The 13979-nt window shown below is 40.6% G+C and overlaps 1 protein-coding gene across 2 annotated transcripts in view; it reads right to left on the bottom strand.

The window, feature by feature from the left end:
* Positions 1-13979, bottom strand: part of myo1ea (myosin IEa) — a 61279-nt gene that overhangs the window by 2643 nt on the left and 44657 nt on the right. Inside the window, exons 15-27 of one of the 2 annotated variants that reach the window (XM_008405358.2) lie at positions 13813-13898; positions 11911-11992; positions 11644-11750; positions 10018-10116; positions 9749-9893; positions 5587-5701; positions 5321-5490; positions 5098-5243; positions 3808-3954; positions 3024-3184; positions 2783-2869; positions 2508-2715; positions 436-471 (exon numbers count right to left, since the gene is read on the bottom strand). In XM_008405358.2, coding sequence (XP_008403580.1) covers positions 436-471; positions 2508-2715; positions 2783-2869; positions 3024-3184; positions 3808-3954; positions 5098-5243; positions 5321-5490; positions 5587-5701; positions 9749-9893; positions 10018-10116; positions 11644-11750; positions 11911-11992; positions 13813-13898 — 1589 coding nt within the window. The remainder of the gene's footprint in view (positions 1-435; positions 472-2507; positions 2716-2782; positions 2870-3023; positions 3185-3807; positions 3955-5097; positions 5244-5320; positions 5491-5586; positions 5702-9748; positions 9894-10017; positions 10117-11643; positions 11751-11910; positions 11993-13812; positions 13899-13979) is intronic. The other variant, XM_008405361.2, reaches the window with a different exon arrangement.

The raw sequence follows: 13979 nt of genomic DNA, 5'->3' as shown, positions 1-13979 counted from the left end.
TATATATATATATTTATAGCTGGTACTGATTGTGCCACAAGATGGAGTCCTAGCGCAGGACATGACTTTGGCTTCACAGCGAGAACTAAACTAAACCAGTTTCACTTCAGAAAAGGAAAGGAAACACAGATCCTGAGACATTAACTTTTCTCTCAACACCAACCCAAACCTGATGCAGACGACGCTGAATAAACGAGAGACAAATAACCCAGAAAACATCTCAGTCAAACACTCCACGGTGATCGTACTGCAGTATGCATGCGCAATAGGGACAATTGAACATCCAACATCTGAAGGGGAATCCCATCGAATCCCACTGGACATCAGTAGCGGACGTCTAACTGGAAGTGAGGTAGCGTCAGCGTGTCGTGCTGCTGAAAGCTTTTTCTCCCGACCTGAACCACCACCAGAACCACTGCAAACACTCCAACTCACATTCCTCCGTTTGAAGTTGGCCGTCCGCCTCCAGAGCTACAAAAGAACGAATCAGCCAAATTATGTCAGATTAGAGAAACAGCAGCAGAGGCAGTATTACAGTGTCGGGTCATGGCGCTCCTCTCAGAGCGATGCCGTCTAATTCTGATGTTCCCCGAAACCTTTAAGCTGCGTTCAAGAACCAAACTCATAATCAGCAAACATTTAGCAAGCTTAGGAGGCCGATACAAACGGTATAAACAATTAATATCTCTTTAGTTTCTGGGTGGGGGGTTGTAAAAAATGTAAGGAGTGAAGATATTTTTCTAATTTTAACAAAACCAAAAAATAATGTGTTCAGTAAGAATATTTATTTTTAACCCTCTATGGCATGACTTTTTATTTTTTGGGTGAAAAAATATTTTCCTGCATTCTTTGGGAGCTTGTTGGCCCTTAATTACATATCAATCATAAAATTGGACCCGGACACCTCTCGGAACCGGATTTGGGTTTGTTGCCTCAGGGCAACATTGCGCTACAAGGGGTCTAGAACGCCACGTTTTCTACAGTGATTATAAGAAATGAAATAGAAATCAAACAAAAACTATATTCATAAAAATACTTTTTTGACTAAAATAAATCAGACATGGTTCCAACTCACCAAATATAAAATAAACAACTAACTTTCATTAATGAATGGTACATTTGAGCAAATGACTAAAACGAGCATTTGTGTGTTTGTACATGTGTAATGTTTGGCAGAGCTGGAATCACTGAGGATGTTTAAATCAGTCTTTTTCCCTACTATATGTTAAACATCATGAAGAAATTGCTTGCTGATGTGAAAAAGAGTGTATATCACATTTTTGGCACTTGATTATTGGCGTACCTGGGAATCACCATCTGTTTACCTGATTATCTATGGGTTGTAGCGACCAGATTCACATCAGTGACAGGAGTTAGGGATGCAGGTTCTTTTTGTAAGAGTCTGTAGTTCTGATTCTTTGTTAGAATTTGAGCCAAGCAAAGGATAACATTTCCACCAGCTCCCATACCTGGTAGATTTGGTGGTTGCAAGGCTCACCCTATATAGATTGTAAGGAACACCATCTGCACCAGCCATACAAAGTTCCCTGCAGACCCATATTTTTGGGTTTGGCAGGTATTGCTTCAGTCCTTGCCTGCCTTGGAATGGGGCCATTTGTTCATTGATGACCAACTTATCACTCTTTGGGACTGAAGTCAGTTTTGAGGATAATGAAATAATGGTTGTACAGTGGATCCTCATGTTTCCATTGGGAATGACCCCAACTTATGAACCATGCACCTTTTGTCCATGAAATGACCTTTCATCCATCTCCTGTTGCTGTTAGTCAATAATAAAGTAAAAAAATCGGCTGTGATAATTATTTTGTAATCAATTGCATATCGTCGCATTAGAATAATATTGAGCAGAAGGGCCCTAACTGCGCAATGTTGCCCTGAGGCAACAAACAAAAAAACACAATTTTAGCATATAAATGATAAAAAAAATTGTCTTGAAATGATCTACAATGATTCTTTACATACTCACAGATATGAAAATATTTTTAGTTAGAGTGACCCAAATTTAAACATGAAGAAAAGTGATGTGTGACTTACAAGTAGGAGGCAAGGTGTAGCATGCAGCTCTGCTTCATAAAAATCATGAAGTAGATGGAAAACTACTTCATGATGGCGATTTACTGACTTTTTGTTTTTTCTTCTTTTGTCTGGATTTAATTGTTGGTTTTGTGTATTCTGCTAATATTTGTAACTTATAAGCTGAATAGTTTCAGCCTTGACCTTTTCGATCTATAAATTAATTATTTTTATTTGACTGTTATGAACTTCTTTGATTGCAGTTGGAGTTTTACATGACTATCAGTTATTATTATCGTTATGTGTATATCAGTGTGTTTTAGATCAAATACATTGAACTATCATCTTCATTTGTCATCTATTAACCGACTACTGAGTGGTTAATCAGTGGATATTACACATTTCCGTCGTGTTTCATGTATTTTGCGAACCCCATCCCGTTCTGACGCTGCAGGTTTGTGCTGAGCTCTCACCCTGCAGCGCCCTGGTCCGGGACCCTCAGGCAGTCCAGGTCCGGCTGCTGCCGGCTGCCGCCGTCGCGCTGCCGCGGCTGGTTGATGTTGCTAGGCAGAAACGGCCGTGTGGAGTTGGCGGAGGGCGGATGCCTCTGGCTGTGATGCTGCGAGTTCCTCTGGTTGGTGATGTGGTTGGTGTTCTTCAGGCCGCCGTTCTGATGGCCGGCTGCAGGGAGGAAACGCAGGAAATGGTTTTATAGATGATGAAGCTGCGGAGAAGCTGACCGGTCTACCTGGAGGTCCTGGTGCTGCTCTCGAAGGCATGTGGTGGTTTCTGGACATGTTAGAGCGACTCTGACTGAAGCCCTTCCTGGTTGGACCTGGCATTCATTAGCAAAACACAAAAGTAAATGCAACATATTGATGCTACCACAACCTGCAAAGATTTGATCCTTTCAATTTAAGCCACGTTCCACATCACAGACGGTTCTTTGAGTGAGTATGTCGTGGTTCTGCTTCACAGCCGATACTCACGTGTGTTCTTGGGAAGGCCCGGTCCGATGCTGACCTGCAGGGATTTGTTTGAGGGCTTCAACACGGCCTCGTCCCCTTGACCCTGAACAAACAGCACCTGCCTGGAGCCGCCGCCGCCGCTCATGAAGCCCCAGTTCTCCTTCTTTAGCTTCATCTCCAGTCTGAAAATGTTATGCAATGTGTTCCTTTATATCTCTTTCATTAGTTTCTTTCTCAGAATAGTAGAAATATTATAAAAAACATTTCAACATTTTGCATGTTTTTACACTTCCATTTGGGTCTCAATTGTCTCTAAAAATAGCCACCCGAGCCATTTGTTGGCAATAAGTTAATGTCTGAAAAACTGCGCTGCTACCTAGCAACCTCATTGAAGCATGGTTTTACCGCTGTAAGCGCTGTACAATGGCTGCTGGAAATGACAAGTGTTTTGTCGTTAACTTTCAATTCAGAAACCACTTGCTGCATTATTGTTGGTTGTGCAGGAGGGTCAACTTCTGCTTCTCAAAGATGTACGACTGTATAGTTGCGCATGTGTTTGCAGACATTTTCAGTTAAACATTGAGTTGGGGTCGTGGCCAGTAACGGTTTATTTGAATTTAAAGAGACAAGAGGCTCTAAAAGAGCTCATCCTCAGACTAAAATCTCATTATCTATGAAATGTGACAAACATGTTTTGTATAGACCCAACCTAACCTGTTCATGAAGAATAGCAGCTCACCTGTAAAAGCAGCAGCAGCAGAAGGTAAATCTGAAGGTTTAGCCGTTTCTGGATGCGTGGACTTACGTGTTGTTGAATTTGAGCGGCAGCTTCCTCTGAGTTTTCTCCTCGAACCGTCGGGCCAGCAAGCTGATGAACTCCGTCTTGAAAATGCACTCCAGCAGGCTGTCGTACTCTTGCTCATGCAGGATGATGAAGTCATCCTGCAGGGTGCTGAAACAATGACGAGCTTTGAGCAAAGCGACCGAGTCAAAACCCGTCTTGGAAAGAGTATCATCACCCCCTCCGTTGTCTTGTTTCGCGGGGATGTGGAGTCAGTTTTCACTTTTACATTCAGGACCTCACAAAGCAGCTCAGATCAGAGGAGGGACGGCGGCGCGGCCCAGCAGCACAAGGAGAGTCTGTTCCTCACATACGAGGAGGAGATTCTTACACCTGGTCTGCGTTACCCCACAGAGTCAAAAGCCACAAACTCAAATCAACCGCTCTGCCTCCGAGCCGCGTTTCATGGCGTTTCCATCGACAACGCAGAGACCACAACTCTTCCAGTTTGTTTACAGATTTTATAAAATCCAGATAATTTAAGCATTTCTGACTGTGAAGCATTTCAGTTTTGCTTTCAGTCACGTCTTCACCCAAGTACGTCAAATCATCTCCCTATGTTTTCAGTGACCTTTATGTGACTTTTACAGGAACAAACAAACTTATTTTTTTAGCCGGAGATCTAGAATTGGACTTTGAAGAAGATCCTCAACTTTTGCACTATAGAGTCTACAGACTTTAAGTCATCCCTCAGTCACCGTCTCATTTTAGACAAGTTCTGGTTTCTTAAATGTATTCATATTTAAAGCACAAATTCACAACAAATTCATCAAGACTCTAAGAAGTAGCCAACATGTTGGCTATTGATGTGTGAAATCCAATAAAGACAGTCAGATCAGGTATGTAAGATGTTTCATGCAGTAGCATCATCGGTCAAGTTTTTGAATAAAATCTTTGGTAAAAGACTGAAAATCCATGATTTTTAGGGGAGGATTGTTTCAAAGGAAGGGTGAATCATTTGTTATTCCAAGAAACCTTCAGTTTTAATGGCTGCCCTCCATGTTACAGATTAACAAACCTTCAGAAACCTCAAACCTTTCGAGGTTTCATATTGTGAGGTGGATCAATGTATTTTATTGGGATTTTCTAAAATAGACTGAAATATCTTTGGTTCTCTGGATCTCTAATTAAAACCCAGTTCAACCATCTGGATTTTAATTAGCGTCACAAAACCGTTTTGACTTTTGTTCATGCATCACATAAAATCCTCCAATTAATCCACAGAAATGTGTTGCTTGGAAAAGTGTTTTCTACCTGAGAGACAATGCCAGGATTTTCTCCACGTCGATCTTCCTCTTCAACACTTCGGTGACCTGACCTTTCTCCGGCCCCTGCTTCACCTTCTCTCTTCCAATCAGATACACACTTTTAGGGGTCAGAATCAAGTCTCTCTTAATTCCCTACAAACAAAAAAAAACAGAAACAGTTGGAGCATTGTTTGAGTTGCTAGACAGAATCCGGAGAGAGGAAAGCAAACCTTGAACCGTCGGTCATATTTTGTGACTTTGTCAGCGAAGTCGATCTTTTCTCGCTTGGCCAGAAACTGCCGCAGCTCCGGTCTGTCGTCCATCCCCAGGTAGTCTCCGATGAAGTTTCTGTTCAGGCTGTGCCGCCGCCTGTCTTTCCGGTTCAACAGCAGATCAGAAGCTGGAAAAAAATGTAAATAATAATCAGAAAGCCGTGTGGGAGCTGAAGACTTGAGCAAACAATCGATGTGACGCAGAAACGGGCCTCTCTGCTCACCTTCCTCCCTCATCTGGACGTATTTCTTGCGGGCCATGTATTTCCTCCAGGCCTTCTGGATGGTGCGCGCGTAGCCGTCAAACTTCCGCTCTCTTGTCTCTTCCAGGAGGAAGAGCTATGAGGAAAAACAAAGAGGAAGAATAACAGAGACTGAACCTCAGGTGCAGCTGAAAACCAGCCTGACTTCAGTGATGAGGTGATTTGATTGTTTCCGAGTGAGAATAAAAACCTTTAGCTGCTGGATAGAAAGGCTGCTATCAACTTAGATTATTGTTTTCATGTTGTTAAAGTCATTTAAGTCAGTAACATCTGAGCAGCTTTTTTCAGAAAAAAAAAACAAAAAACGTGTTCGACATTATTTGAGTGGGATTTGATTTTCTCATTTTCTGCTCCAAGTTTAAATATTTTTTCTCTAAAAGTTAAATATGCTAAACTTCTTTATTTCTACTAGATGAAATGTCCAGATACAAATGTTAGTAATTAAATGGAGAAAGTGAAAATCATGTTAGGTAGATTAGTTCCAAACAGAGATGCATTTCAAAAGTTTATTGCTAATAATTTTGATGATTATGTTTGATATGATTATTTGATATGATTATTTTGATGATCATCTAATTTTCACAGAAAATTTGAATATTACATAAAGCCAAATTTAAGAAAATATTTTCCAAAACAAATGTCAGCCACCTAAAAATGACAGTCTCATCATGTTTATTCTTCCACCAAACTTTCCATTGATGTGAGAATCTCACCGCTGAATGGATTACCACACTTTTTTCTTCCACGGAATTTTTCACTAGTATTGAGCACAACGTTTTCTATGTTAAAAATCGTTTTTACATTTTTTAAATAAAAATTACATTTGGGGTTTTAATTAGATGGATTTATTTTCATCAAATTGAGATGGTTAAATCTGTGTAATGAGCCTGTATAACGTAAAGTTTTGCTTTTTGAACTGCGTTTCTGGAGAAAACAATAAATTTATTGAAACGCAGCTGTGTAGGCAACAATTACGATTAAAATGTTTAATCTGAGATCATTTCTGATATCTAGATTACAGTTTAGATTTTTTAACAAGCCATTGAGTTTAGGCAACCATTGAATCTTGTCTACATGTACGGTTTTAAAGATTAATTAACGCATTTTTCGGACTATAACCCGCAACTTTTTTCCTATGCTTTGAACCATGCGGCTTGTAGCCAGGTGCGGCTTTTCTGTGGATTTTTCTTCAACCACCAGGGGGCTCTTTAGCAGGAAGTGAATCATTGGAAGTCAAAATTGGAAATCAAAGAAGAATGCCTAATTTTCCATTAGAACAAGTAGCTAGCAGCAGACACAACAGAGAAATGTTTCAAACTCCTTTCAGTACAGATCGATAGCGGAGGAGATATCAGCGGCTTATATATGTAAGTTTCCAGTTTTTAAAAAAAAGAAGAAAACTTTGTAGGTGCGGCTTACAGTAAGGTGCGCTCTATAGTCCAGAAAATTCGGCATTCTTCAATGTGTGCATGAACGGACACAACGGGCAATTTACAGTAAAACAGAGTGCAACTGTGTTGGCGACCAGCGTTCATTTCGTTCCTATCAGGTTTCAGATCCATTTACCCAGAGAGATTGATTCACTTATCAGTTTGCTCTGAGACCACCGGACTTCTTGCCCCATTTATGTCATTTCCTGCTGCACCTCTTAACATGCAATCACTCTCTCTGCCCTCTCCATGTGCCAGACTAAACATCCTGTCCGGCGTTGCAAGAGCCCTGGCATCGGCACGGCCCCGACCGCAGGCCGCAGCACAATACTGCTGTACATCAAACTAAAACCACAAAGAAACAACAGTCAGCAGAAAAACGCCCTGAGTCACAGGCTGCGAGAATGACGCTGTGTAATCACTGACGCTTCAGCGGCTGAATGGGTCAATCCAGGTACAAACAGCGGGATGCTACGTACGGGAAAGACGACAATATCGAAAACAAGGAGTCGGCTTGGCAGAGAAACTCCCACAACACCTGGTGTCTCACAGCTTTCTGTTCCGTGACATCTTCACTCATACGGCTAATTAACAAGGGTCAGCGTCTTATCTGACAGCGGCTTGTTTTCACAAGCCTGTCAGCTCATTCCAGCCATCTGCCCTGCGTGATATTTACCTTTCATTAGCCAGAGGGTGAGGGGGGCTGCGGTACATGAGTGCAGGCATTCAGGGTTAACTGCAAGGCCTGGACAAAACTGAGATGTCTGTCTGAGTGAGTTTCTAAAAATACATCTGTGGGTGTGTGCGTGTGAACGCTCGCTGCCGCTTGATGTGTGTAGCTGCTAATAAGCAGGCTGTACACACACACGCACACACACACGTTGCTTTCACAAAAGTCAAAGTAGTTACAGCAGAAAAGGACAACCAAACTCCCCCTAAACTCCAAAAAAACAGACAGTCTGAGCTTGTGTTTTTAGTTTCAGAGTTGTGTTGACTCACCGCTGACGTGTAACAAGAGGTCAGGTTCAATCTCCTCCCCTATGACAAGGACTCCAGTGCGATTTGAGACTCTGTTGCCTTTTATGGTGTTTAGAGTAAAAATATTGGGTTTAGTTTTTTCCCCTTGCTGACAAGAAGGCAGGAAGGCCGACACACTGCAAGAGCAGAAAATCTTACTGGTCTAGTATCTGGTGTAAAAAGACAAAACTAACTTGCATATACTTTCAGTACGATATAGGAACTTGTTTTAAGTAAATAATTAGTCATAAGTAAAATAATCTGCCAGTGGAACTAGTACTTTTTCATCAATATTAAGAAATTATTTATTTAAAACGAGCTCCGAGTTAGTTTTGTCTTATTTCAAGTGTACTAAGATATTTCCGCTAGAAACTAGACCAAAAATACTTGGTAGGATTTTGTGTCTGATCATCCTCAACCTTCAATGTATTTATACGCGGTTGAGCAAAATTCTGAAAATGAAGCATTGCTTAGGATTTTCTACAATTAAAAGTGTTATTTGCATTTCCCCCCCTCCAGTAGAACCAGTTACTTTGAGAAATCACCCATTTAGTAAGTAAAGTGATTATAAATCCGGCTGTTCTGTGAAGAACTCAGTGTTTTGTTGGAGAACATCAGTGAATAAACAGCATGAAGAAAATCAAAGAAAGGATACAGGTCGGGGATAAAGTCCTGGAGACGTTTAAAGTAGAGTTGTGCTGTAGAAAAGCATCTCAAACTCGTTGGAAAAGGAGCTTTGGTCAACCATAGTTCAACTTTCTTGTCTCTGGCCCTAAAGAACTACAATAGCAGCATCATTTTGTGGGGATGCATTTCTTTGAGAGAGTTTTCTAAATCCAATTAAGACTCTCTGGCCTGACTGAATAATTAATGTTGAAAATTAATCCAGTCTGATTTAGCTGGAGCCAATTGGAAAAGCTGGTAGAGACATAATTCAAAATGCTCAATGATATAAAGCAGGGATGAAAAAAAACTAAATTTCATTTTGGGTCGTATCAAAATTATGAAACTTCTTAAAGGGCCAGCACATATTGATTAAAAACAATTAAATTGTTAAAAGTGTCAACAAATAGCTGTTCCTTCAGGGTTTTGTGATTGTTTTAGTGTTTTGGTTTTTTTTTGCAGATTTTGTGGTGCCGTTTTAGAAATGTTTGTAAGAAATTTTTGCAATATTTGCACTAATGTATGATGTTAAATATGACTTTTTATTACGGACTATAACTTGGCATCAAGGTAAAGTAAGACTTAGGCAGCAGTCAATTAAACTCAATGTTTTTGACCGATTTTGTGAAAATTTGCTGTAAAATCATAAAGAAATGTGGAGATTTGTTGGTTTTGTGTGAATTTTGCAGATTTGTGAAAAACTGGAGGGACTTATTGATATAACTTAGAGTCTAGAGGGCCACATAAAAAGCTACAGCTGGCCAGATTTGGCCCCCGGGCCTTGAGTTTGACACCTGTGATATAAATACCAAAGGAGGAAAAGCAAAGAATTGGGTGCAAGCTAAAATCAAATGCACACCTCAAAATTTTTTTTACATGTATTTAAAAATAATTAACACCATTTGATTTTTATTTTCTTTCCGTTTCAGAGATGTACACTAAAAATAAGGTTGCCTTTTGTCACAAAATGCAAACATGTTCAAGAACAAAGACCTGACGGATGTGAAACTCACAGACTCCGGGGCTTTAATGAAGATCTTGGTTTTTCCGAGCTGGAACTGATCTTGATCCATGTTGACGGAGCGCAGGAGGTGCAGGACGCCCTGCTTCTCGTCTCCTCGCCACGTCGGCCACGACTCTATGGTCAGGATGGCGTACCTGAAGACCACAACGTACCACCACAACTATCAGAAACGTGACTGAATCAAACCACAAGTTAAATGCAAAAGCAACAATTGAAGCCGTCATTAGTGACAGTCTGATGGGTTCGGCGGTGCGATACCTGTTGAGGAACTTCCGGAAGACTCTGCGGTAGGCGTAGCCGGCGCGCCTGACCCTGATGTTTTCCTTCAGACCCAGATACTCCACCTGATGCTTCACTCTGGAGACACAACAACATCATCATCATTAAGTGAACTCGTGTGCTTCCTTTTGTCACATCCTCAATCCTCTTCCCTTCATGTTTGCCCTCTTGCAGCCATCAGCCACCACATTGTTTCAAACATCTTTCCGAGGCTCATGAAGCTCTCCATCCCCCCCGGGGAAAAGCGGTGATTGCAGGTCATTGTATGCAAAACAGCAGGTCTTACATTTCTTTCTCTAAAACAAAGAGCTTAAGCGCCATTTGGTTCTGTACAGTCAGGCTTCCTGTGAAAACGACGATTCCGGTGCTAATTAATGAGCCGCATTGCGCCGCGGTCCCAACAGGAAGGTCATCATAAGCCCTGAACAATGCAGCATCACTCTGTGGGAACAAGAAGTCCACCACAAAGCCTGCATGGGGGGGAAGGAAAGGAGGAGGAAGCTGGTGAACAAAAGCACAAAGAAGCAGAAGATGAAGAAGAAGGGGTTTCTTCAAATAAACACCAAAAAAAAAAGAAAGAAGAGGTTCAGGAGGAAAAGTCTCAATACAAAGTAGTTTGTTTGTTTTGAACTAAAATTCAGAAGTGCATTCAAAGCGTTAATGCTTTAATATGACATCACATTTCCGCCCTTTATCATCATCAGGCGTGTTGTGGAAGAGTGGAGCCGACTCAGAGGACTTTGAACTGAACAATGTTTTTTTTTTACATAATGAACCAGAAGTTAGCTCAAATAGATGCCGTTTAACCGGGAGAGAACAAAAGAGGCAGCTGGCACTATCCGGTAACAAACCATAACTAGTTACATTTACTTGAGTATTTTTATTTTATTTTTAAAGATACTTTTATTATAATTGTTACTACGCTGTACTTTTTACTTTCACTTGAGTTATTTTATTATGAAGTATTGATACTCTTACTTGAGTAAAATGTATGTGAGTAACTTCACTGAATGAAGAACAAGTTTGTTTTAACCAAAAACTCACCAGGCACATCGACACACCTGCTGTTTTTCATGTCCAAAATAAATGATCTGGAAACTTTAGCCTGGTTTTCCTATATTTTAATTAAGTTATTTACGTATATAAATTTTAATTTTGGTCTTTAAAAAACACCAAAGTTTCCAGGTAATTTTATTTTTTGGTCCATCTCATGATGCAATTCTCGAATAAAATGACAGATTTTACTCAACAGCCTTTTACCAAATACTTTTTTACTCTTAATTGATTCCTTTCCTTACTTTTTAATTGTACATGAGTAAAAATATGCTGAAGCAGCGCTACTCTTACTTGAGTGTAATTTTTGGATACTCTACCCGTCTGGTCATTATGCACAAAAAAAAAAAAGTCACAAGATTTTCCCTCCAAGATGAAAGCTTGAAAACCAAACTTCACTTTTGTAAATTATTCAAATGTGGCTGCATAGCTTCTCTGGGAATCAATCGCAGTCATCGCTAACATTATGCGAGTTATTCTGGATGCTTTAGAAGTATTTAAATGCTGGTTTCCGTCTCTGCTTTGGGAGAAGACGGTTCTGCCGCGACTCACCGTGATTCCTCCCAGTCTTTTGGCCTCTTGGTCTCGTTCGGCTTGATGCAGCGAATGTAGTGTGGCGTGCATTTCATTAGTGTGCTAACCAGGTCGTTGGCTTGTTTCTAGAGATAGGAATCGGAACAAGCATTAAAAAACACAAAGCCCAAAGATGTTAAAATGATTAAAACCTTCAACAGTAATGCAAACTATTTGCTCAGGAGCACAAACTTCAACCCAAAGCCACATCATTATGAGACGACACACACACTTTGAAGCAGGTACCTTAATTTTGCTGCCTGCTGTAGTCGGCCGGCCTTTCTTCTCAGCATTGAGGTTTTCGGGGAACAGAGCCCTGATGAAGGAACTGCACAGAGACAAATGAGATGAAGTTTATTTTGAGATCAACAGAAACAAAGAACTGCAACAGCGGCCCAGTTTCTAGGCTGTCAGCATGAAAACTGCAGTTGATGATTAAAGAACCAAGGTTGTTTTCCAGACTGAGGTCGCTTGTCTGAATTCTTGAGACGTTTTGAGCTGGGGGAGGCTGGGAAAAACATGGTGTGTGTGTGTGTGTGTGTAGAAAAATATCTGCAGGGACATCTCTTTGCAGGAAAATACAAAGAGATGTCCCTCTTTGTATTTTTAACCTCAGATAAAAAAAAAATAAAACGATTTCCAAAAGTCTCACACAGCCTTTATGTAAACTAATCCAAAACTTAAATTTTCTTCTAAAGAAGTTTTTCCTTTATTGGTTTGGATGTGAGCTTTGATGAAGCACAAAATTATTCTTCATCTTTATCCACATAGAAAAAAAAACAAAAACCTTTTTAATTTAAACCCAAAGTAATCCCAAAGTATGATGCTGCCAAAACCGTGTTTCACTGTTTAGAGGCCAACATGTCTTTTTTTAACTTCATCAGAACAAAACATGTTGTATTAAAAAGGTTTTAGGAGATTTTAACCAGGCATTGATGTTCGTCCTGCAACCTTTCACAGTTACTACGAAAGCAGAAAGTTGCTATTGCTAGTCTTTGTTCAGTGTTCTCGCCTCTTGTCAACTTTCACGACCAGCTGCCATCACATCTTTTGGAGAAACTTAATTTAATTCTATAAATAATGATCCTCCAGACGGATATATTTGTTAATCTGTTGATATTTTTTACTTCTCTGCAAATTATGACTTTACCATAAAGGAAGTAAATATAAAAAAAGAGAAAAGTCAGGAAAAATTTAACTTTACTTCTGGTTAATCTGTCCTCTTTCCACCCGCTTTCCATCTCTTGTTTCCACTAATATTTTTATTACACATTGAAAATGTTTAAATGAAACAAACTCATACAGAATATGTGGGGAATATGATGGCGAAGGATGTTAAGGCGAAAAAAACCAGTTCATGCTGAAATTACAGAAAGGCTGAGAGAGAGAAAGAGAAAGAGAGAGAGAGAGAGAGAGAGAGAGAGAGAGAGAGAGAGAGAGAGAGAGAAAGAAAGAGAGCGAGAGAGAGAGAAAAAGAAATGTATTTTATTTCTACTTGCTTTCCATCTCCAACATTCAAATCTGTGTGAATAAATGTTAGATATCACTGATCTGCTGCTCAAAACAAATGGAGGCTCTCGTATCTTTGCGTGCACACGTGTGTGTGTCTTTATGTTTTGCTAATTGCTATTTAACTTGTTCATTTTTCACCACCTGTCTCTGGGGGAATCAGATCTAACCTCCTGCTTCATGGCTCAGTGAATGTGCACACAACGAAGCCTTGTAGGGGGGGGTTAACACAGACAATACTGCTGTTTGCACAGATGGCCACACAACTGTAACACAGGGAGACCAGACTCCACAACACACACACGCACACGCACACACACACACACACACACACACACACACACACGCACACACGCGCGCACACACACGCACACACACACACGCACACACCAAAAAGAAAGAAGCCTGAAACTGTGAGGACCCAAAAGCCACATCACGAGACAAAAGCCAGACGATATTCAGAGTGCAGGACGCCGTGCGGCTCTGCACACTTCTGCAGCATCCTGTCAGAGTCCAGATGGATCAAAACCTCTGCAGATGTCAGTCAGATGTGGTTAATTAAAGCCAAATGGATGTGAAGATTAGATTCCTCCACTAGTGCAGCCATAAAACGCTGCGCATGTGTTGGTGCGTGCTTACATCTCGCTGCTCTGCATCAGCTCAATGAGGTCAGTGAACAGGACATCTCTGTTCCTCTCGCAGAACCCGTCTGCGTCGTAGGACACCTGGAGAGAGGACACAGAGGAACATCTCGGCTTTATGGAAAACATATGATAATCATGAGTTGTGAGGAGAATTTCATACTG

The sequence above is a fragment of the Poecilia reticulata genome, linkage group LG3 (assembly GCF_000633615.1).
Source record: "Poecilia reticulata strain Guanapo linkage group LG3, Guppy_female_1.0+MT, whole genome shotgun sequence".
NCBI classification, from domain to species: domain Eukaryota; kingdom Metazoa; phylum Chordata; class Actinopteri; order Cyprinodontiformes; family Poeciliidae; genus Poecilia; species Poecilia reticulata.
The sequence above is the reverse complement of the archived record's forward strand: the minus strand, read 5'-3'. Positions and strand labels throughout refer to the sequence as shown.